Source organism: Ammospiza caudacuta, chromosome 2, assembly GCF_027887145.1.
Source record: "Ammospiza caudacuta isolate bAmmCau1 chromosome 2, bAmmCau1.pri, whole genome shotgun sequence".
NCBI classification, from domain to species: Eukaryota; Metazoa; Chordata; class Aves; order Passeriformes; family Passerellidae; genus Ammospiza; species Ammospiza caudacuta.
The window spans coordinates 116,808,950-116,834,337 of NC_080594.1; the positions used below are offsets into that span (position 1 = coordinate 116,808,950).

The 25,388-nt window shown below is 44.3% G+C and overlaps 1 protein-coding gene across 2 annotated transcripts; it reads right to left on the reverse strand.

The window, feature by feature from the left end:
* Positions 1–14,108: 14,108 nt before the first annotated feature.
* Positions 14,109–24,489, reverse strand: LOC131554636 (uncharacterized). 2 transcript variants are annotated; one of them, XM_058800166.1, is made up of 7 exons: positions 23,599–24,489; positions 21,863–22,105; positions 20,139–20,222; positions 19,317–19,429; positions 16,758–16,950; positions 16,115–16,252; positions 14,109–15,838 (listed from the first exon to the last, which is right to left on the reverse strand). In XM_058800166.1, exons 1-7 carry the CDS (start codon positions 24,425–24,427, stop codon positions 15,807–15,809), a joined length of 1,632 nt encoding a protein of 543 aa, XP_058656149.1. In that variant the 5' UTR covers positions 24,428–24,489; the 3' UTR covers positions 14,109–15,806. The 2 variants fall into 2 exon arrangements, with proteins under 2 accessions (XP_058656149.1, XP_058656148.1); XM_058800165.1 differs by having other exon boundaries at positions 14,109–16,252.
* Positions 24,490–25,388: the final 899 nt, after the last annotated feature.

Sequence of the window (25,388 nt, forward strand, 5' to 3'; positions counted from 1 at the left end):
GTATAAGAAATAGAGGTTTGAAGAACAGAGTGAGACAAAAGGAAAATGTTTTGATGGTGAGCTGCTGAGTTAGTGTGAGGTGTTAGGTGTTGAGTGGGGAGTGTGAGCAAAGGGGCGAAGAGGGAAGGAGAGAAGAGGGAGGGGGTAAGGAAAGAGTAGATGAGTGTAAGAGAAGAATGAATGTGAAAAAAATGGGAGATGGCGTGTCCAAGTAGGCCGAATTAGAGGTATTACAAATTCAGAATGAGAGATTTTGCGCAGTGCCAACAGAATTGAGGCAGCATCAAGGTTCAGTCAAAGCAAGCATTTGTTGCAGTGCCTCCACAGCAGGCAGTGTTTAAGGTAACATCAGCATTAACATACACTGTGGTGGTTCTACCACAAGTGTCTCCCATGGCCCTGGCACAGGCTGCAGCTGCTGCTCACCCCATTGCACGGGCCAAGCGCTGCCAGACTTTGCAGCGCCCTCGGGAGCAGCTGGTGCCCTCTCCTACTGCCTGTGGCTGCACAGAGTCATGTTCTAGTGCAACCAGACTGTGGGGTTCACGACTGGGGGGGTTCGAACCCGCGCACTCGGTACTGCCAGCACAGAGCTCCATCCCTCTGAGCCACACCACCTCTGTGTGCTGCACTTCCCTCTCTAGGGGTTCCGATTCCTGCGCTCACGCCTCTCCCCACCTTCCTGCCCCAATTGCGTGTTCCCCAGGCTCCTGTCTCTCCCAGCAATCACACATGCGCATGCCAACCTGCAAATCAGCCATGGCACCAATCTCCTCAAATCCTTTCGCTCGCCTCCCTCTGCTCTGCCAAGCAATGGACTCAAGGACCTGGCAAAGGGGGACACACACGCACATCACCAGGAAGGGTTAGGCAGAAGGAAATGCCTGAAAGGGAAAGACTGATGCCTCGACGATTGGACTTGCACTCCGTACCTGAAGGCTCTGTCCAAAGGCAGTTCTCAGTTATGACACAAACTCACCTTTTTCTCCCAAAAAGCTGCAAGCAGCACTTCTCCCACAGCACCCTGCCCCTGAGCACTCAACCTGCAGATTAAAATCAAATAAATTTCAAATTCAGGCAATCTCCTGTTGCCCAAACATGCCTGATGAGACAGGACAAGGCCTGAGTCACTGCTGTTTAGTATTCTGTGGGGAAATCTTTGGGTGTCTTTCCCCTCACAGGTTTTGGTTGTTTTTTTTTTTTTTTTTGCTTTGAAAACCAAACTAAACGCCAGCTGGGGAAAGGATATGAATACCACCTTCCTCTTTTTTCCTGTGTGAAGTGGAACAGCTTCATGAAAACCACAGCTTCACCTCAGGCTCTGCAGCTCTTCTGCAAAGGGCAGGGCACTCTGAATGAGCCCACCTGCTGCAGGTTGGCTGAAGCAGTGGCTGTGCCTGGCACATGGACACTCTGACCCTCCACACCAGGAGAGAAAGGAGTCCTTTTCCCAGCCTGTCTGCCTCAGGTGTTTTTGGGAATGACTGGCAGCAGAAGCACAGAAGATTTGGAATTTTCCAGTGGGATGGCCTCTGCAGAAGGTGCCTGCTCAGCAGGGAACTTCCCAAGGAGGCAGAGCTGTCATTGCCCAGGAGGGAGCCAAAGTGCAGGCCCTGCCCCACACTCAGATTTGTGCTGGTTATTGCAGTGCCAGTCTGTCAGTCTGGAGAGAGGAGCTCCTCGGAGTCCCTGGCACAGCTAGGAAAGGCTGCAGAGTGCTGAGCTTGGAGCCCTGCAAATTCTTTGGCACCATCACAAACGTCTCAGCCAGAATTCAGTCGGTGCCTGACTCCCTTGGTCAGTGGACAGGAATGACATGAAAGCGAGCTGCTCCTAATTCCTGCACGTTTGGCCACCGATGGACTGGCATTGCTGTGGCTGCTGCCTGTGGCACTGCTGGCAATCAGCAGGGGCACAGCCTTGCCTATGATGCAAGGGTTTGGTTTTTCTGGATGTTTTTGTTGTCTCTTTTTATTCATCAAGCAAACGGAATGGGGGTAGCAGTGGGAAGAAGAAGCCACAGGGGCTTAGCTGAGCTCTGCAAGAGCTGGTGATTCATTAGGCTGTACCTAAGGAGCCCTCAGTTGCCAGCTGATCCCAAGATGTGCTAGGAGAGAGCAAGAAAACACACTGCCAGCCTTCCTGCTTGGACACAGAGTTATTTGGTCAGAGAGTGGGCAGAATTTCTATGAACTCACAGCTTCCCGTTGATGTAAACAGAGCATGCAGGCAGCCTTTCCCTCTGCCATCATGAAGGAAGAAGCAGCAGATTGTGCTTGATGCTGGAAGCAGACAAGGGCTCTAGGGAAAAGGCCCCCAGCCCTGAGGCTCTTTTGGGCATCTTTGTGCATGCCTGCAGTGCAGTGCCCCTCCAACCCTGCTGCCCTGCTCAGAAGCACAAATGTGCACCCGTGGCTGACGCTGAGCACTGGAAATCCCAGCTGCCTTTCAGGCATCCCATCTGCCTGGAGCCTGGAGCCTCAGGCTCTGGGCACAGGGCAGCAAGGGAGAGCACTCACTCAGGGACAGCCAAGGGAAACCTTCAGCAGAGCTGCTGGGAGCAGAGCAGGGGAAGGAAATATTCTGGCAGGCTGATGAAAAGGCTGCAGCCTCCATTTGCCAGGCCAGGTGGAATAAGCTCACCAGGAGATGGGAAAGAGAAAGAAGTATAAAAGGCAAAATATTTTATTTCTGCTGTCTTCTGATGCCGTGTGACCTTTATTTGTGTAGATTTACTTATCATCTAGGAAAATAAATTTGGGGGGGTGGGGGGGGACACCAGGAAAAAGTGTTGTAGCTGTTGTCAATTCTTCTTGTAGGGCAAGTGGAAGAAGAGGAGGTTTGAAGAGGAGAAAGATGAGGTTAAGGAGAAAAGTGTTGTTTTGATAGTGAGCTGGTGAGTTAGTGTGAGGTGTTAGGTGTGAGCGTATAGTGGAGAATAAGAGAGGAGCCGAAAGGAAAGGACGAGCGGTTGTGGGGGGGGGTGGGAGGGAGGGGTAAGAAGTAAGTGTATGAGTGTAAGAGAAGAATGAATGGAAGGAAAAGAAAAGGGAGACTTTTGTCTCCCATGGAGTTAGTTTGGAAGTGCCTGTCCTGTGCAGGAGCCGAGAACGTTTCGTTGTTGCGTTGGGCCCCCGCTGGAGCAGAGCACATAGATGATTTGCAGTGTTGCGTTGCTGAGATTTGTCGGCGTGGTGCTGATTTGCAGACGTTTCAAGCGCGCCTGGGCGCAGTTCTCCCTCCGGCCAACTGGGCATAGCTGTCACCTCCCGGCCAACATCCTGATGCCACTACGATTCAGGACCCGTGTGCGGTGGGTTAGGTTAGACTGCACGATTTCCACAGTGTCCGCGGCAGAAGATGCGGAGACCATCCAGGCGGTGTGGACGTGCTGGGAAACCCGTCAAGCTCGAACGCGCGGCTGAGAAGTGTATCGAAGAGTATCGAATGTATCTGACAGCCCCCGAAGGCGCTGAGCTACTGGCTCGGTCCGCTCCGCCTCCCTCAGCCGGGCTCCTCATGGCTGCCCTCACGCCCAGCCCCAACCACCGGCCCCGCTCCCCTCTTCCCCACTCTCCTCTCACACCCGACACTACCACCTCTCCCACACAAACACACCACAAACAACACACACAAAACTCCCTCACAAAAACAACAACTAACAACCCACACATACACCCCCGCACCCAACACCCACAACAACACCCACATCAACACCCATTCCCCACAGCCCGCTCCACACCACAACACCGACCCCCCCAACACACACACCCCCCCAACACACACACCCCCCCCCAACACACACACCCCACACCCGCACAAACACACCGCACAAAACACCCACACAACCTCCACACACTCCCCACAGCTCACAACACGCCCCACAGCTCACCCTACAGCCATGCCCCAACAACTCGCCCCACACACACACTCCCCATACACAACACAACCCACACCCACCGCCCCCAGCACCGCCACAAGCACTCCCAGTCCTTCAGCCATGCAGTCACTCCCTGTGGGAGTCAGCAATGTTCAGCTCTTTTCTCTATCCTCGCTTTATCTGAAGGTATCAAATCAAAGGAGAGCAAGGTTACCTTTAACAATTTTTTCCACCAGTTTGTCATTTGCTGTAAAATAGTTTGCAGAGTATTTACATACCTACCCCAATTTTCAGCTATTTGTTTACATGTGTGTTTAACCAGACTTAAAAGCCGTTTGCAGTTTGGTACTTTTCCCTCTCCTGGTCCCAATAAGGTAAATAACTCATAATAACAGCAAAGACATAATAAAGTTTTTTCCAATATTTTTTCTTTTTTTCTTTAATAAACAAAATGCACTGAACCCTTTAGGGCTCCCTTTGTTGTAATTTCTCCTGCCATCCAGTCATCTGAGGCTCCTTTCTACTACCTTCCCAGCCTTTCTTTCAAGCAGTTGATGCCAAAACCTGATGCAGCATTTCAGTGCTGATTCCACCAATGCCATGTTCAGAGTTAACATCACCCTGCTCCTGCACCGTTAATCCAAGCGTCCCATTAACCTTTTATGGCCACGATGTAACTGTGGGGGAGCTCAGGCTGACCTGCTTATCCTCCCACTGCCAAATCCTTTGCTGAATCCATTCCTGCTGAGAGATTCCTCTTGTTCTGGAGACATGGCCTTCATCCCTGATTCCTAAAAGTGCATTTGGGCACTCACCTGCTTAAATACTTTTCACTTAAGTGCATCAAGCTTATCAAGAAGTCAAGATCATTGCATTGCAGCCGTTCTTGCCTCTTTGTTTACCGTTCTGCATAAGTCACACACCTTAATCAGCAGAGGAGTTATATTTACTTCCAAATCACTGATTCAAATATTTAATCTCTTCAGGCCTAACAGTGCTTCCAGTGCAATCTTAATCAAAACATCCCCTTTAGAAGCTTTCCCAGGGATAAATGCCTTGAGGGATATTATTTTACCTGTTGTTAAACTATTTATGTTATTTTATGATACTGTACAATGTGGGATAGATTAGGACAGGATACTAATTCAAACCTCACAAGAATGTGGCTGAGTCACGTGTCAAGGTGTGCATGCCCCATCCCTCAAAGTGTTCAGGGCTGGGTTGGATGGGCATCTGAGCAAGCTGGTCTGGAGGAAGGTGGCCCTGGCCATGGCAGGGGGTTGGAACTGGGTGATCTTTAAGGTCCATTTCACCCCAAAGTATTCTATTCTATTCTATTCTATTCTATTCTATTCTATTCTATTCTATTCTATTCTATTCTATCCTATTCTGAAGAGAAATAAAAAATAAATAGAATATATAGATATATAGATATAGATATAGATATAGATATAGATATAGATATAGATATATAATTCTGTTCTATTCTCTGAACAGAACTGGCATCAGTGGTGCCTCTGCAGCCACTGGCTTCTAACCCAGTGGGACAGTAAATACACAGCTACCCTATGTTGAGCACAACGTTTTTAAAAGTTACCAAATCAATACTTTTTAAAGATTCCAGTGTTGGTTCAGCAGTGACAGCTGCAGAGAACAGCTAAAATCTTTCTCCTTTTATTTCCACCAAGGTGCACTTTGCACAGTGCATAGACAGCAAGCATCTCTCAGTTTCCTTTTTCTGTTTTGAGCCATTTAGATCGACTTTCCACCTCACCTGTGCACGCTCTGTGGACATCTGGAGTTTCCAGAGGCAGCACCTGTGGTGAGGAGCTCCTTGCAGCCAGTAATGCACATGCTCATGGTGTAACAAATGCTCCACGGCAGCAGGGTGTGTGGTTAAGGGCAGGAGCACACACTGGGCATCCCAAATTTTCACAGCAGTTCCTCAGATTTTGCTCAGATAACTTTTTTAAGCAGAAAAGGACAGGCCAGATTACTATGACAGACCCAGAGACTGATGGAAACATCTCCAGGATAATTTTTTTCAAGCTATTCTTTCAGTTTTGTGGAGAAAATCAGGGGAGAAGATGGTTGGGGAAGGAAGGACCCTCAGGGAAGTTTTCACTGCTGAGCTCCCCACCATCCCATTTGAAGCAGATTGAAGGCTGGCACCTGCAGCCTCCCTGGCCAGTCTGAGCTGACAGGAAATCAAGCAGGATCCTACAGAACCGTTTGAATTTTTGGCAGTTTTCCAATGCCATGTTTTTGGCCTGGAAAAAAAATGACAGCTAGTTTTGTACTCTTGGGTCTGTGTCAGAGGTAATTCCTAAACTGAATAGCCATTTCACCCCCTTTTAAGCTCCTCAACTCCCTCAGCTCTTTTAAGAGCTGAGTAGTCAATTAAATAAATAAATAATGATATATGATGATTGTATCCTTAACATAAGAAAAACTAATTAAAGTAATAATGAAATAATTACAGACTGCATTGTGCAACGTAGAGAATGAAAAGGGCAACTGTTCCTGGCTACCCTTGGAGAGATCATTTAATAAAAGAGAACAAGACAGATACAATTGCAACACAAGCTGCAGGACACAGCAGAAATCTCTGTTTCCTCATATTTAAGATATCAGTCACTTTTATCATTGCACAAGCTGAACAAAATCTGATTCCTCTTTACAGTGACCCAAGGGCTTCCTTTGCTAGAGATTTTGGTTGGTTTTATGTTGGTTTTTTTTTTTTTGGCAGTGACAGCCTGGAGCATATTTTCCTGTGAGAGAACTGTAAATACCTCACATGCCTTTGCACCCTCGTGCTGCAAAAGGCATTAAGGACAACCCGAGCACAGAGTTGTTCCAGCAAAGCAGGAACCAGTTCCTGAACAACTCAAAGAAAAGGGCATTTTCAAGCATGGCATAAAACTGCAGATCTATTCTCTTTTCCAACTAGGTTTTTCAGCACTTTTTGCTAGAAATGAGGACATTTTTCTCAGAAAAGCATAAGGACACACATTGTTAGCAACAACCCAACCACAAACCTTTGTGCCTAGACAAAATATATTTCAGAAAAAGGAAGAGGAGGGGTTTATCTGGTTTCCATCTCAGTATCAGCTGAGCCACCCTGCTGCCAGCTGCTTGTCTGAGGCAGGCAGGTTGCTGGCAGTGAGGTGAGAGCAGGTGTCTCCTGTCAGGCTCTCACAGAACACATCCCTGTTTTCTTGCTGCTCCCAGGACTCTGTGCAGCAGCCTGGGCACTGACCTGCCATGAAGAGGGAAGCAGTCACAGCCCTCCTAAATTTTCTTAGTTCAACCAGCATGCACTAATTTGGCATTAAAGAATTTTTCAGCTTATCCTTGCTTTAATCCTTTTTTTTTTTTTTTTTTTCTGTCTTCCCCTCTCCTCCTGGGTTGCCCAGTGTTTACCAAGACACAAGATCAGGCAGCAGCTCTTCATGCAGGGGGGATGAGGGCACGTGCAATAGTGCATTTTCTGTAATGTGTGGGTGTGTGTTGAGGTCAAGATGCATCCAACAGGCATGGTGAGAGGGATATGGGATGGAAAATATCTAAATCCTATCCCACACAGGACCAAAATCTTGTTAGTGAGAGCCATCCCATTTATGCAGTTATTTAGAACTAGAGGAAGGGGCTTCAAGCTGCACCAGGGGAGGTTCAGGCTGCTCACCAGGAGGAATTTCTTCATGGACAGGGTTTTCTTCATGGACAGGGTTGTTCAGGGCTTCTCAGGGAGGTGATAGAGTCACTATCCCTGAAGATGTTCAAGGAACAACTAGATGTGGCACTCAGTGCTCTGGGCTTGTTGGCAAGGTGGGATTGGGCACAGGTTGGACTCAACGACCTTAAAGGTCTTCTCCAATCTAAATTATTCTGGTATTCTGTGATACTCAGAGCAAAGAGGGGAGGAAAAACACCAGTCATGAAAGGAGATGGGGTAAATAGACCCTTTTGACAAAATCCTGGAAAACAGAGAAAAATTCTAGTGCCAGCTGTGTGCCTGCAGAGCCACAATTTCCCTCATTGCTGCTGCTGCTGAACTCTCCATGCTTGCAAAAACTGTTCTTTCTTCATGACCCAAAATAATGTCCTGCCTATGTCTATAATGCCACAGATCTGCTGACCCACCTCACCAGGTGTTGGCATGACAGACAAAACTGGTACCTTCTTCCAAGTCCTGGAAGTTGGGAATGGAATATTTTTAAATTGTGCTACAATGGAGTTTGTGTTGCTGTATGCTCCCTTCAGATACAGGGGAGAGAAACAGCCATTTCTGGGAGATTTCATCTCCTCTGAAGGAGACACACAACACAGGGCACATGAATCCTGTCCTGGAGGTGCTCATTTTCCTCTATTGACAGCAGAGGCCAGCCTGAGGTGAGACAGAAGCCTCATCCCTGGCACAGCATCACACCCACAGCAAACACATTCCTGCATCCCTGGGAGAGCTCAAAGCTGTGATTCCTGCAAGGTCTCCTTCCTCCTGGGCAGCCCTGCTGGGGGGCAGCCCCCAGGCCAAGGATGAGCTGCTCTTCCCAACTCTATTTCTTCAGGAAAGACAGAAAGGAGAGACAAAATTGTTCTGCTCATCCCCTTGGCGCTTTAGGGATGTTCAGTAGCCTGTGGCTGCAGGGTTATGGCTCATCACCTGTGTTATGTCTTGGTTTGAACAGACAGGTGTCTGCTAAGGAAGGCAGGAGCCTCCCCTGAAATGGAAAATGTAAATCCTCTCCCTGCGAATTATTATAATTTTGAAATTAAGGGGCTCTCAGGCAAAGATAGGGAATAACAGTTCTTTATTAGGGAAAAAAATAAAAATAAAATAAAAATGCAGTAATACAAAACAACCCTGCCAGAGTCAGAGCAGTCCCTGTCCCTCTGTGTGTCAGGCGGTGTCCCAGCCCCATCCCAGGGGGGCTCAGCCCTCCTGCAGTGCCAGCTGTGGCTCTGCTGCAGCAGGGATCCTGCACAAGGGGGGAGTTTTCCTCTGCAGCTCCAGGGCTGCTGCAGATGGGCCTGGGCTCCCTCTGGCCATGCAGGGCAGCAGAAAGCTGCTCCTCTGGCAATGCAGGGGGCAAAGGCTGCTGTGCTGTGCCAGGCCCAGATTGGATCCAGGTAGGAATGCTTGGCTCCTCCCCTGGGCGGAGCATCTCCCCATGGGATGCTGGGATTGGATCAGCCCTGCAGGGACACTCAGTGGCCATGGACAGCAGAGATCTCCTGCAGGGAGGGTTGGCTGTGGGAGAGAGAAAGGAAAAACTGCCCCAGGAACAGCAGAGAACTGCCCCAGCTCTGACAGATGGTGACAGAACACACACCCCAGGCACATCTTCCAACCTAAGGTGTGTCCTATAGCTGAGCACCAAACAGTGACCCTGCCGGTGCCTCCTGTTGGCATTTATTGCCCATCCATGCTCCTATTTCCACGTTCCAGGCATGAATTCAGTGAGTACCAGGCACGGATTTAGGCACTGTCCAGCAGAAGGGAAGGAAAAAATGATCGTTTCCTTAAACACTAATTAGAGGTTAATAACTAATGGCACAATATTCAGGCTCTTGAATGTGATACTCAAGAGGAAGCTCACTGATAGCTGCTCTCTGCAGCTATCCCTGATCTTAGACAAGGGGGATGATGAGACATGGAAAATGACCTTACTGACTGTGAAGAAAAGTGACAGTTGGAATATCTCATTTTTTAATTGCCAAAAGCTAATATCTAATTACATTTTTGATTCATGGGGTGGTTTTTTCACAGATAATTTGGCCATGGTCATGAAATTATATCTGGTTTTAGTATTAATTTAGTTAAATTGCTGGTTCCCTGAATCCAATGTGGAAATCTCCACAAAATAAAGAGCCCATAGGCTGCTTAAGGTTTCTGATTATGAGAAGAGAAAACAAATAAAGATGTATTTCAGATGTATTTCATAGGCAATTAACCTTTTAATGAGTTGAATAGTTTATTGTAGCTATGGGACAAAAGTTTAGAAGCTGCTGTCAATATCTGACCACAGTGACAATGAGGTGGCTTTTGGAGTGTCCAACAACCACACCAGTGCCTCAGGGGGAGGCAGGTGACAACTCCTTGAGTTGTGATGTCCTCATTTCACCTCACACGAACCCAGATCATAAAAAATAAAGACAAAAGAAAAAGAAAAAACAAACAAAACCAAACAAATTGGAAGAGCAGTTTGTGGAGCAAAAAACCATTTTTCTTCAAGCGTATTTTGAGGGTTTAGGGCTGTGCTTTAGGCTGGTATTTAGACAGGTAATATCATGCTGAGATTCCCATAGACACCTTAATCCCTTCCTTTTTTGGCTGTAATTCCCCCAGGAGCTTAAGTGCATGTGTGATCAGAGAGCTGCATGGCTCCTCATGCCTGTGCCACCACTGAGCTGCTGCCAGGGCACAGCCAGGGTCACCTGCAGCATGTGCAGCTCCAAAGGTGTGTCCAAAATCACCTGCAGGATGTGCAGCTCCAAAGGTGTGTCCAGGGTCACACCTGCAGGATGTGCAGCTCCAAAGGTGTGTCCAAAATCACCTGCAGGATGTGCAGCTCCCTGGTGTGTCCTGGGTCACACCTGCAGGATGTGCAGCTCCCCTGGTGTGTCCAGCCTCTCCTTGCTCTGTGCCACCTCTCCAGAGCAATAAAATTTATTAATTCCCCACCTCTCAGGTCATCTCGTGTGCTGGGGAAGAGGGCACGGCTTGAAGAGAGAACTGAAGCGCACTCAAGCCATTGGAAGGAAATAAGTTTCCAGGCTGAGCCAAAAATGGGTGAATTAGTGAAGATTTTGGTGCAAACAGGTCCTGGAGCAGCTGATGCCGGCACAGGCAGCGCTATCTGCTGGCTCCTGCTGCACAGTGCAGCTCTCTCTGATCCCACACCTTCCAGGATGGAGAGTTTTCCATGTCTAATCAAGGTGCTGACAGGATTTATGGAGGCTCAGTTGGGGTGTTATAATCGTTCAGTCTCATTTTAAAAAAATTAAATTTTTTTAATGAAGCTGGAAGTTGAGAAGGAGGAATAACTGGCAGTGAGATACCTTTGAAGTCAGCCCACTCACACATATCCCCTTTCCTAATTAATCCATTAAGTAATTTTTTGGTTGGTTGTGCACATCTGCTGTGGGATCCCAGAGCTGCCCTGACTCTCTGCAGCAACTCAGCCAAACTGGGAGAGCACAGAAATGCAGAAAACTAAGCTGAACTTGTCTTCTGTGAGTCCAGTGTTGGTGTAGGAAATGCCTCAACCACTGACAGGACCAAGCCATCCTAAAATAATTTTGAGTCGTTTCTAATCCTGCCTAACCTGTGTTGTGTTGCTGCCAGCACAGGATCATGAGAGATTAGAACAGGGCACGTACAACGCCAGCAACAACAGCTTAAATATCCCTAAATTAAAACATCAATTATTGCTGTAATTTCTAGCCAAATTTCACAAATATTCAATATTTCATTTATTACTTTCTTTATTTCAGAAAAATAAACTTGTCCCCCACAGCAAGAGGAATGGAGACAGGTTTAACCTGCAGCTCAATAGACCTTCAGTTTCTCAGGACAAATTTTAAGTGGGGCCATGGGACAGCAAAGTGGATGTGAGCTGGACAAACCCCAGTTTTCCACTGCAAACTTTCTAACCAGAAGTTGAGCACAGCCCTAAATATTTTTGACTGTTCAGAAACGGAGTCCTTAAAAGAACCAGTTAACTGGAAACAATTGGCAGGTGGGTGTGTTTATACACCAAAAAACGTTTAAATCCAACTCCTTTTCAGCAGCAGCACAGTCTGGATCTGCTGAGAAAGGGAAATCTGGGTTTCCAGCAGGCAGATCTACCAGCTTGATCCATTTAATGGTAGCTCAACAGGGATGTTATTGATTTAGGTCCCCAGAATGCAATGTCCTTGGACAGCCCAGCTCCCATAAAAGTGACTAAAATGACACAGCTCTGCTTGGATTACCAACAGGAATATTTCTGTTCCTGGATTTTTTTCCCCACTAGTACACTTGGAAGCTGATGCCAGCAGGTTTTTAATTCCAAATTCAATCATGAGGACCAACCACAGCCTGTGGTAAAGCCCTGCAGTGTCCAGTGCAGGGAATGTGGGCCTGAGGAGGGGCTGGCTGATGTCTCAGCAGCTCATGCCTGTTCCCTGGCACCAGCTGCCAGCCCCAAATCCCCCAAATCTTCCTTTTCCCAGGCAGTGCTGAGGGCACACAAACACTCCTTGGGCTGTAGTCAGTCTGTGCTTGGCATGTCCTGAACTCCTACAGCCCTTCCTTACTGTTTGAGGAGAGGAAAGCAAGCAGCAAAGTTTGGGGAAGGCACATTGCTGTGTTTTTTGTGACTTTGACCCCTCTGGTTGCTGGTTTGTGCCACTTGAGTGCCTTCAGACCCTTTAGTGTCTCACTCCAGTGTTTCTTCCAGCACATGGCAGATCCAGCTCCCTGCAGAGGAACCTTCTGGCCCTGGGGCTTCTCTGTGTGGATCCCCAGTTCCTTCTGTTCCTCTGGCACCTGGCTTGTCACAGGCTGGGGGACAGCAGGGCACACATGGCATCCCCAGTGTTCCCAGGCCTGCTTGGTTAAATCTGAGAGCTTGCCTGGTGCTTTCTCCTCCCTTTCAAGGTGTTGTCATCTACAATGACAGAGGCACTAAGGGAAACTCCTAGCACAACCTAAATAATCTCAGTTAGATAGATGGCAACTCCCCTGCCTAAATAATCCAAATTAGATAGAAGATGGTATCTCCCCAGCCTAAATAATCTCAGTTAGATAGAAGATGGAATCTCCCCAGCCTAAATAATCTGTTACATAGAAGATGGAATCTCCCCAGCCTAAATAATCTTAGTTACATAGAAGATGGAATCTCCCCAGCCTAAATAACCTCACTTACATAGAAGATGGAATCTCCCCAGCCTAAATAATCTCAGTTAAACAGAGGATGGCAACTCCTCAGCCTAAATAATCTCAATTAGATAGGAGATGACAAGTGCACAACCATCATGAATCTACAATGACAGAGGCACTAAGGGAAACTCCTAGCACAGCCTAAATAATCTCAGTTGGATAGATGGCAAGCCCCCAGCCTAAATAATCTCAGTTAAATAGAAGATGGCATCTCCCCATTTTAAATAATCTCAGTTAGATAGATGGCAACTCCCCTGCCTAAATAATCCAAATTAGATAGAAGATGGCATCTCCCCAGCCTAAATAATCTCAATTAGATAGAAGATGGCATCTCCCCAGCCTAAATAATCTCACTTACATAGAAGATGGAATCTCCCCAGCCTAAATAATCTCAATTAGATAGAAGATGGCAAGTGCACAACCTGCTATTCCCAAGCTTGGCTTTATCCAGTCCCAAACTGCCTGTGCCCTTGGAATGCAGAGCCACAACGGGGTATGGTCCTGGTTCCAGAGCACCATGATTTTCACTTACTTGTGAAGAAAATCTTTTGGTTATTGACATCAGCTGGAATAATAAATTGTGGGAAAGTGAAATTGTTTAAAAAAGTCAGATGAAGGCTTGAGTGTCATCTCATCAGTTGCAATAGGAACAGAACACAGCATTTCCTCAGACCCTGGCCTTGATCACAGCATGCAGGGAGGGATTGGCAGCTCAGGTTTTTCTGGATCATAGTGTCAGTCAGTTCCGGGGGGGGGAGAAGCAATTCTGAAACAGGCAATATGCCCTTTTTCAGTCACAGACATCCTGACACACAAAAATGGAGGAGTTGCTTAAATCCCACTGATTCCAAGTGTCTTATCCTCAGCCATTTATTTCTCTATGCCACTTGCTGCCTCTGTCTGAGAAGGGAATATGCATGAGGAGCCCCTCTGAATGGTGTCTGGGAGCATTCCCAAATGGTCCTCTGTGGAAAGGGGAGGTCTGGCTTCTCCTGCTCCCATTTTCAGAGAGTTCCCAGACTCTAGACTCCACACTGCGGTGGGAGGGGGATTTTTATTGATGTAGAAGGTAAAAAATGATAGATTCAGTAGATCTTCTCTCTTGATTGATTTAGCTCCAGCAGATCATCCTTCTGTGTAATCACACCAAGGTCAGCTCTGTTGCTGACTGCACTGGCCACCCTCTCCCCCCCTGCAGGTACAAGAGGCTCCAAATTACGTGACAAACTTCAGAATGCACAATTGTAAAAATAAAGATTTTATTTGTAAAGCATCTTTGAGAAAATAGTTTAAAATACCACTTTTCCCCCGCCCCCCAAAGACATTAAATACATTTGGCATGAACTGTCCCAGGATTGTTCAAGCCTGCTGTACATGGTCTCTATTTAACACTATTTACAAAGACATCAGAAAGGTTTACTGACAATGAGGATTTGCTATTCAAAGTATATCGCTCAAAAGAGAAATAAAAGAGTATTAACACAAGCAAGAGTACTCATTTGTGTTTTCAACAGAGCTCCCTGAATAACTTGTATTTACTGACAGAATACATTGTTGAGTGACTACTCAGTGAGTGGAACACCAGAGCTAGCTATATTTAAAAGCCACAAAATAGAAATGTAACAAATACTAATCACTCTCTTCCCACCTCTGAGGTGTCTGTGACTCCACACCCCAGATCTTAACCACGACAGACATATTGATCCTACACAGAAGGAAAGGGAGAGCAAGGCATGCAAGCCCCTGTTTCATAGGTCCCTGCTGCTAAAAATAATATTGCAGCCAGCGCCCTCAGCAGGGCTGTGCCAGGAGCTGTGTCACAGCACAGGGAATGAGGGATGAGAAGATTGAATGCTGGCTGCACAGGGAGCAGAGCAGAGCTGCTGGTGCACCTCTGCTTGTGCTGCAGTTCTGGCACCAATGTACCCAAATCTGTGCCAAATAACCACAAAAAACCCCAAAAATCAGGGGTGTTCAGGGGCTGTGAGCCAGGGCCTCAACATCATGGTTTAATACTCAGTGCCTCAACAGGAATTCCAAATATAGAGATACATGGAGAGCTGGTTTGAAATGAAACTCATAAATCCTGCTGGAAATATGTGGAGCAGTAAACTGCCCCTTTGTCATCTGTTCAGCACATTCCAAGAAGGAAAAACTGCATCACAGAACTGGAATAGAATGTAACTTCACCAGGACTGCAGTGAAGAGGGGTGGGAAAAGGTGAAGGTAATTTCTTCTAATTGCTCAAAAAGCAATTAGGAGAAATCTGAAGCAAGGTCTGCTCCAATGCCACAGGAGCTGCTTCTGTTGGACTGGACTCTACTTTGGGATTATCAAGAGCAGGACAGAATTGCACTATATGGGACATCCTTGCTCAGCCAACCATTTTTGACAGGCAAAAATAGGTGAGTAAAATACTTTTGGCTCAAATTGACCAAATGTTTGCCTTCCCCACCTCTGAGATTATGCTGTGACACCACAGCTGGATTTAGCATGCCTTACATTTGACACATATAAGCAGTTATTTCTTCATAGCCCAGCAATTAAAGAAACATTGAATTCAGAAACCTCCAAATCAAGTTTCTGGTCCAGCAGACTTCTACAGCAAGTGCACATAACTGAGATTTATCCCATTTTCCTCCAAACTCCTAATCAAGCTGCAAATGCTGGATTGCTAATTGTCCTGGGCTCATTCTGCAGTCACAGGAGAGAAAAAGGCACATATATATATATATATATATATAATTCTATACAGTGATAGGAGTCTCAGGGGAGGTGAATCACCCTTGGGCAAGTGCACAAAAGCCAACAGGATGACTCTGGGCTCAGCTGAGCATTCAGGTGACCTGCCACAGCTACCAGGCTCAGTCACCCTGTTTTCAGTGCCACCTAAATACAATATTGAGTAGTTTGGGTCTTGTCTCTCTAGATTGCCAGTTTTAATAGTCATTGCAGTACCTATATGGGATAGGCTGAAGAGAAGTTTCTCTGTTCCTCACTCTACCAGGTGTACAATGAGGAAAAATCCATACCTGTTTAAAGGAAGATTCATTAGGTGTTGTTAGAAGCTCAGGAGTTTGACAATGGACATTGGGAAGGAAAGGGTGTAAATTATCCTAAGTTATTATGCACAATTAATATAATAATAACATCAATATATATATAATATAATAATAACATCAAATTATAAGATAAATATATTAATTTTCTGCCTTGCCCAAAACATTTAAGTGAAGCTGATGGTTTATCTTATAAGTGCTTGTAGACAAACATTCCGATGAGTCCTGAGGGTTCAACCAAGTATTTACCTGATCTTCTCCTCCCATGGATGTAAAACAGAATTGCCAGCAGAATCACCACTAATGCAACTCCCAGCAGAACTCCAAGGACAATCACTGCTGCTCTCCAGGAGGAGATGTTGTCAGCTGGTGACTGAACAGACACAGCTGGAAATTTAAAGCACATTTTAGGAATGTTAGCTAGAAACAGTAAAGAAGTGGGTGTAAGAAATCCTGGAGCCCTAAGTGACAGCTGTGTTTTACTGCTTGGCAGCTTTGAAATTTTGAATAATATTGAAAATGTTTTTGAATGTGGTGAAGATTTGCTAACTAGAAATCTTTTATGAGGGCCCTTGTGATCTCTTGGTGACACCCATAACAGCTGCTCTGAGGATTTGCTGGATGGATTGGTGTAACTTGAGAGTCTTTAGATCTTTTTGTGTGAAAAGAACCCATCCTTTGAGTCTGGAACTGGGCATGTGTAATGACTCTTTAAAACAGGTCCATAATCTATATTAAATCATTATATGTTCAGTGAATGTTTAAATAGATTACTTGAACTATTTGAATCTCTTAAAAGACAGAAGTTAATTTATCATCTTCATTTAACAGCAGTAGATCTGACCCTTTCATCCTCACACCATTACAGAGAAGCTCTTTCAACATCACTTACTTTCCACTTCACTTTTGCTCCCAAACTTGCTCGTTAGTACATTACTCAGACGGGTCTGTATGTCACCCACATCCATGGCTTCTTCTTTTGGCAGCAGAAAGAGAAAATCAGCAATCACACTGCCAGATCTGAACCCCAGAATGAAAATATCAGAGTGGTTATTCCCCAGTTCAGCGTGCATTGCTTCAAGAACCTGTGCAAGGTGAAATTGATATTTATTCCACTTGTCAGTCAGCTGAGGCAGAGCAGGAACACAAACATCCTGCACACATCAGGGCACTAAATTTTACAATATTATATTATAATATACAATATACAATATATAATATATAATATATAATATACAATATACAATATACAATATATAATATATAATATATAATATGTAATATGTAATATGTAATATGTAATGTATAATATATTATATGTTATATATTATATATTACATATTATAATATATATTGTATGCTAATAATATATTATATTATTATATTATATATAAATATATATATATATAAAATAATATATTATTATTTTGTATATCATATCTATTAAATATATATAATTAAATATATAACAAGGTATTACATTTTCCTCACTTACTACTCTTTCAAGGCAATTGCTTTGGAATAACAAATAAAAAAACTCATTGGAAGAGGATGCCAGAGCGATGCATTGTCTGTGATTAAAAATGTGAAATCTGAGTTTGACTTCCAAAGCTCCAATCTGTTTAGCTAGTTATCAATGAATAATGCATTAAAACAAGTTGTCCTCCTCCACAAACACATATGGGACCTTGACTGTACAAAATTTGGAATCTACAAAGAACACCCAATATTTCTAAAGTTATGTTCAGTGTCCCTTAACTTTTTTTAACATGTGCAACTAAATTTCAGACATGGTTTTGCACACACTACCAGCACAAAACTTCATGTGAGAAGTTTAAAACTTATTTTGTCACCAGATTTTCAAAGTCATGACGTTACAGAACACCTTTGCAAAGAGAGACAAGGGTGTGATTTGCCTCTCAATCATTCTGGCATAAACCAAGTGTATTCCTGTGACATCAATCAAAATCAAATTAATTTCACTGATATCTCCAAAAGTAGAGCCTTGCTTAGTGCTTTCAAATGGATACAAAGCAAGAACAAGCAGTCCCCTTTTTAAAATAAGACTGGTTGAAATGTTTTTGTCAGGACTGATCTTTTCAGAAAATTAGGTGTTTGATTCAACCCACTAAGAGAAGCTATCTTCTCCCTGTGGATAAATATGCTATTTTACCTGAAAAGTCTGAAAGATTACTATTTTTCCTAGATGATAACAAACCTTGTTCTGAGTCACTGCTCAGTTTTCTGCCTCCATCTTTTCTATGGGATAAACCCCACACTCCAAACTTTGCATCCCTTTAAGTTCTTTGGACAGAGACTTCAAAAATTATTTTCTTTTCCTCACCTTGATGAGCAGTCTACATAGGAAATCTGACTTATCTAGGCAAAACTAACATTTCAAAGCTACAGCTACAGAGTGGAATATAAAAGAAATAGTTCAACATTCAAACTGGGGAAAAAAAATTCCAATAGAGAAATTGTCTATATTTTCAACCATGTTAGTACAGCCTGTTTTTGATTTTGCCATTTTTCTGAAGAAAAGCTGACACTTTGCATGAGGTAAAAGCTTATTAAAAGCCAGTAAAGGAATTCCTCTGCGTTCAGTCAGGTTGGAGGAAACCTTTTACATCCACTAAAATAAATTTTCTATCCATGAAGTGGAGATGTTAGCAGTCATAAGACAAGGTTACCTCCGAGTTGGCGTGGTGAGAACAAATTAATTACTGCTTTTGAAATCTGTGGAGTTTCTTAGCTAAAGGGTATGATCATCACACTAAAAATAGCTGTGCTGGTTATTTAAAGCAGTCTACCCCAATCTCACAGGTTGATATCCATCAGGATTCCTGAGAGGTGTTGAAATTATTAGGGTTTTTTTTTTAACATGCTGCTAAAGACAGTTGAGTGGCAGACTGATGCTTGTCAGCATTGCTGGCTCAAAACTTCCACTTTTGCTCCTTATTTTCCCCCTGAGATGGGGGAAAATGGGGGAAAATGACCCCTTGATACTTTGCCCAATCCTGCAGCCACTTCCATGATTCCACTTCCAGAGTATTGCCAATAATCTGGATTTACAGTACACATTTGCAAAGTTTTCACGTTTCCAAATCTGTGCTGAAATGCTGGTTTTGAGTAACTCCTTTTTTTTTTGTCTCCACAGGCATCAGTTCAGTGAAGTGGGAGAAAATAAACAGAACGGGATGTTCCTTACAGAAATAGAATTTTCAAGTGCCTTTCACTAAATAACTTATATTTGAGGATGGCTGAGGGAATGTAGCCCTCCTCATTGGACAACAAGCTCTCTGTCCTTGGCAGATTTGGTGCTTCCTGTAATGTTTTTCTCTTTTTCACCTGTCAGAGTCCTGATTTAACAATGAATGTAGGAGATTAAGGCTGCTAATCACAAGCCTTTCTGCAGTTCCTTCATTGACAAAGAAGATTGCAATCAACTTACCTCTGTTTTGAGTCTTTTAGACATATTTATGTAGCCTTCACTATCAGAGTTATAAAGTGTGTTATTAAATTTCTCATTTTCCAACCAAACTCTGCAGGAAAATGCTTGGTTATCTGGAAAAAAGAAAAAAAAAGAAGAAATAATTAGGTGAATCCCAGGATGACCTCCACAATTGGTCTTTGGACTTTATTATCTCATGTATTTATAATATGGATTGATAAAAGCAGAAAATAATAGTAGTAGTAATAATAATAATAATAATAATAATAATAATAATAATAATAATAATAATAATAATTTATAATATTAATTGATATAATAATAATAATAATAATAATAGTAGTAGTAGTAGTAGTAGTAGTAATAAAGTGCATCATGTGTGTCTAATGCAGTGGCTTTGAAACCTTCAGAGCTGACTCTCTCCAAGTTTGTCAGCCATCACAATCTCCCAAATTGTTCACCATTCTTGTATTATTTAGGGTGCATCCCACTCCCGAATTCAACAGCCACTCTCCCATTGATTCCAGCAGAAGTAACACCAGTCTGTTAGGCTCTTCAAGGCTTTTAAATCCTCCTGAGTAGGTGGATGAGCCCTGAGCCAAAAGAAGAAAGCTTTACATAGAAAAGTCCAGACTAAAATAGAGCTGGAAGCTGACACTGAAGTTTGATGGAGGCAGCTTCTTCACCAAAGAAGTGTGAACTTCAGATGCTGTGTGAACTGACACCATAAAGCAGATGGCAAAATACTCCTGGGAGATACTATATTGTGAAATAATACCCTGCAGTTATGGATAAACAAATGTTGAGGTTCTATAAACTTACTGGAGCACGCAATGCCTTTTAAGTCAGAACAGCCAGTACTTTGTGCTAAACAAAACTCAGTCCTTTTGAAACAGGAACCATAATCTGCAAAATAAAGATAAAAATCAAGATAATCACTTCTGTGCATGCATTATCAATGACAATAAGACAATTATGGAATAGGTGAAAGTCTTTAATTATGGCCAAGGAGTCACCCAAGCAGCAGTTCCTTTGGCCCAGTGAGAACTTAGAATTGCAAATTATAAAATTGGAGCATATCAAAAGAGAGGCAGGTGGTGGGTGGGTAGGTGGTATTTGAGAACTCACTGAAATAGCACTGAGAACTCTGATTTCTTATGAGAGCTAAAGATATAGGTTGTGCTATTATGTGCTTGTACAACTCAGGTAAGCTAGATGGAGTTTTCAGAAGTAAAATTCCCCTGAAATGTATTTTGGAAAAAGATATGCATCATGGAGTCTCAGAACCTCAGTATGCTTGTCTGGACTTGCTAATCTGAATTATTTATGAAGGGTCAAAACCCATTAAAGGTTGGTGTTGCAGGTTTTATGTGTTTAGTTCATTGGATTATATCCCTAGTTCTCATAGAATTGAACATAATCTTTAATTTCACATGAAATATGGATGACTTGGTCTTTATTGCTCTTTTTAATTAGCTTACAAACAATTTTCTGGTAGGGCAGATGGCTCCAGATTCCAAAAGGAAACCATTTTTTATTTTTCTTGAATAGAGAAAGTAATAAATGAAAGCCAGTGGACTGAAGAATTGAAAGATTTCAATGGAAATAATGATGAGAATTCCTTGGCTTTGTGGTCCTAAAGACTAAGAGAGAGGGTAAGTCCATCAGAAGGAACCCCACAGTCCACTGCCAAAATAATGGCCCTAAGAAAGGTTTTGAGAATAATCAGACAATCCATTAGAGAACTCAAAAAGGGATTGCAGTAAGGACATTTATGCTTTAGAGGTCAAGAAATGCTGGAAGAAATAACAATTGCCAAAAGTCAAGTTAGATCTTTCAAGTTATATAAAAAGAAATCATGAGCACTTTCTCAGCCACTGGGAAAAGATGATAAAGTGCAGCACAGTTTTATCAAACTGGATCATGCCAAAATAACCCAGTGGCTCCCTTTGACTGACAGGATGACTTTTAGATCTCTGCCTGTGATGGAGAAGCAGCAGTGCCAAGTGGGAAATTGTTTAGTGGAAAAAGTTTTTTCTAAAGGGATTGGCTAAGGGGGAGATGGCAATGGGGAGTTTTAAAAGGGGAAACCTTGATTTAGAGGGATATTATGTGTCATGTTCCTGCAGAATCAGTTTTAGTACAGAGACACAATTAAACTGTTTGCCTTAATGTCTATAACCCAAGATGAAATGTAAAAGGTAACAATGACAATTAAGGACTGCCTGCATTCACAAGAGCATGTAGAACCTAAACTTCACACTATCAGAATATTTTCTGGTAAATTTACAGCCAAAATATCTTGAATTCTGTACAGAATTATCTGCCTCAATAATCCAACAGGATCAGAAATTTTACAGAGCAAGCTCTTACTCTTGCAAACTCCTGTTGAATTCAAGCAGTCCCATCCAAATAAGGGGATGAGTCACATAAATAAAAAACAACTTGCAGGAATAAGAGTATGTGAGATCAAATCCAGACCATATGGCAACAAGACACTGTGAGTTTCTATGAATTAAAGAGGTGCCAGGGGATGGAGGAGGTACCTGTTCGGACAGTGACTGAAGCAGGATTGCTCCCAGCACAAGATGACAGTGCCACAGAAATGGTGTACACATGGCCAGGAAGCAGGTTTTCAATCGCGGTTTCTGTCTCATTTGTAGTTCTTGTATGTATCTCCTCTCCATCCTTGACAGAGATGCTGTACAGGCTGCCTGTGCTGCTGCTGCTGCTCCAGCTGAGGTGAATTTCTTCTGCAGTCACGTTCTGAACTCGGATGGACACTGTCACTGCAAAGTGGGAAAGTATCATACAGCTGAGAGCAGCCCATTTCACTCCTGCAATTCTACATAGTTATTATTAAAGGAAAAATACTGATTAAACCAACATAAACTCTTGTGTGGTTTTTTGGAGCTGATTTCAGTTTTCCACCTCATTCTCCCAAAAGAGCAGAAGTGAACCATTTGCTCTAGAGACAGAAACCATACATCAATGTACTTTGTTTGATGGCTCCAGAACACAAATGTGGGACATTGTGCTTGGTCCTTGCCTTTCTAACTACAGGCAATGTGTGGTAAATGGTCAGAACTGTACAATGTTGCTTTTAAATAATAGAGAATTGATGAAGCTGATTGAGAAAAACATGAGCATTCTGAAATGGACTGGTATTTGACTCATCCTGATATCCTCAGGAGGATAGATTTTTAAAATACCACCAGAAAAACTGAAGTTCAGAGCAGTAGAGAGGCATTTATTAAATGTGCTTCACAGTAGGGTTAAGAATACTCACTTATCACCCTGGTTTATGCCTGCAAGCAGGCACCCAGTGAACATTTACTGGGTCCAGGAGAGCTTTACCAAGGTGTAGAAACTGCCTTGATTGATATTTGCATAATTATGCATTTCTAGTGATTTTATCAGGCTTCCTTTTCTGAAATGATATCCAGGGATTTTACCCCACAGATGATATGACCAAAGGGGATCTAAGACCCCTGAGGGGCCCCTGGGCTGTCCTTGGCCATGGAGCCACGGTCAAAGACCAAGCTGTACCTTACTGTGTGTGTGCATATCTCCTACTGCACTCCATGAACACTGTGACTCCAGAAAAAGGATGGATTAACCCCTTGGACCCCTCTGAAGAATAATATTATGCTCTAAAAATGGAAGTCATGCTGCCTTTTTTTTTTGGGTGCAGAGTACAAAAAGGCTGCATTCTCTTCTTCTCCATCTTTGCTTTACTTTTTTATCCCATGGAAAAATGATGAAAACTTCATTACTGCATATTCTTTGAATATGGGCAGATAGCCCTTTGGCAAAAAATTAAAGATGCACTAGAAGAGAATTAGTATTGAAACAAGTAAGAATCAAGTTAGCAAAAAAAAATTAAATTAACTGGATTCTCCCAATGAGGAAACTGCCTCTAGTATTCTGTAAAAGGAAATTTCAAGATCAAAACTAACAAAACCAATAAAAACCAACAGAAACCAATAAAAACCAATAGAAACCAATAAAAGTTCCTATTGACATAACTTGGCCTATGCAGCATAACCGTAAAGCATTTTATCCCTGTGGCACTGCCTAACACAAGGTGTGTCATTTCAAAAACAACCTCAGACAGGAACTGCAGCTTTTCAGAAAATAGATGGATGCAGGGATTCATATTCCTGGATTCAATATAAAAAGCTCAAATTCCAACAAAAACAACAGCAATGAAAGGAAATTATACTCAATTCTTCCAAAAATAGAGCAAAATAAATTTAGTATCATGTGTTAAAATACTCACAGCAAGTTGTAGAAATAGAAGGATTGACAGATGTTGCTGTACTGAGGTTTGTCGTGGATGGAGTTGTCAGGGATGTGGCAGGGAGGGAATGGGAGATGTTGGCAGTGGGCTCAGTTGTTCTGTCCTCCTGGTTCATGGTGGAACTTTCCCCTTCTCCAGGAGGAGTCGTGGCACTGCTGCCTGCAGAGGCTGTGGAGGATGAGGGAGGTGAAGTGGCCATCACCAGGGCTGTGGATGGATGGGATGGGGTGGCTGAGAGCATCCCAGTGGTGCTGCTTTGCTGTGGGCTGGGGGACACAGCTGAGGAGTTCATGGAAGATGTGCCAGAGGTGGAAGGCACTGGATCGGTGCTGGCTGTGGTGGCAGCTGAGCTGTTCACAATGGGCTCTGACTCATTGCCAGCAGTGGAGGATGGAGAGGACACCAGGGCTGTGGGTGGGTGGGATGTGGTGGCCAAGGGTGTCCCAGGGGTGCTGCTGGTGCTGCTCTGCTGTGGGCTGGGAGGCACAGCTCCCTCAGGAGAGGAGGAGGAGGAGTGGCTCGACACTGTTGAGCTGAAGGACAGGGAAGAAGCAGTGCCAGTCTCTGAGGCAGTGGTGGTGCCAGTTCCTGTTGTTGAGAATGCTGTGAACGCTGCACCACTCCCAGGAGATGTCCCCAGTGAGTCCCTTTCTGACATTGATGTTGTGGGTGCAGTGTCCGTCCGCCCTTCTCCACCCACCGTCATCGTGGACACCGGCAATGTGTAAGGGAGGGAATGGGAGGTCTCAGTTGTTGTTCTGTCCCCCTGGTTCATGGTGGAACCCTCCCTTTCTCCAGGAAGAGTCATGGCACTGCTGCCTGCAGAGGCTGTGGAGGATGAGGGAGGTGAAGTGGCCGTCACCTGCTCAGTTGGCTGTCCCTGGGGCAGGGCTGTGGAGGTGAGCTGAGGTGTTGGTCTCCCTGTGCTGCTGCCTGCTGTGGATGAAGGCCTGGTCTCGATGGTTTCTGAGGCAGGAGAGGTGGAAGCCACAGGCCTGGGGGTGCTTGGGCCCTGTGTCCCTGTCCCAGCAGTGGAGGATGGAGAGGACACCAGGGCTGTGGATGGGTGGGATGTGGTGGCTGAGAGCATCCCAGTGGTGCTGCTGGTGCTGCTCTGCTGTGGGCTGGGAGGCACAGCTGAGGAGCTCCCAGGAGAGGAGGAAGAGGAGGAGTGGCTGCTTGTGGCTGAGCTGAGAGGTGGGGAGGAAGCAGCAGTGGTGGTGCCAGTTCCTGCTGTTGGGAGTGCTGAGCTCTCTGCACCCACCATCCTCATGGTAGAGGGGGACAGCGAGGTTGTGCCGAGGAGGGAGTTTTGGATTGTTGGGGTGTCAGGCTCTGCCACGGAGCCATCGGAGCTGTTTGCAGCTGGGCCAGCTCTGCTGCTGCTGTTTGTGCTCCTCGGGACACTCGGGCGGCTCTCAGAGGTGGCAGTCGTTGTGTCCTTTCCCTCCAATGCCATCAGGGTACCTGCCAGTATGTCAGAAATGTGGATTATGGATTGTTTTCTTGGAATTCTCTGAAGTACTTTAATAGTTACCAACATAACTGTGTTCTTGTGTGGAAAATTCACTCAACGTTCTCATCTTCATTGTTATTCCTTTCCTTCCTCATTTCCACTTTTATATTCTTTGCTATTCCTCAACTACCATGAAATCTCTGTTACTTCCTTTTCCATTTGCATAAATTTGAGGAGATCTTACCAATTTCCTGGTAATACCTTTTTCCTGTATAGATGTAGAGATTTATATTATGTTTCTATTCCTAGTCTA

Coding starts and splice junctions, on each gene's coding strand:
- LOC131554636 (XM_058800165.1), bottom strand. CDS start 24,427: ATGACTCTTCCTGGAGAAAGGGAGGGTTCCACCATGAACCAGGGGGAC. Junction 20,223..21,862: donor TTCAGTCACTGTCCGAACAG/GTACCTCCTCCA, acceptor TTTATTTTGCAG/ATTATGGTTCCTGTTTCAAA. Junction 16,951..19,316: donor CTAAAAGACTCAAAACAGAG/GTAAGTTGATTG, acceptor CACCTTGCACAG/GTTCTTGAAGCAATGCACGC.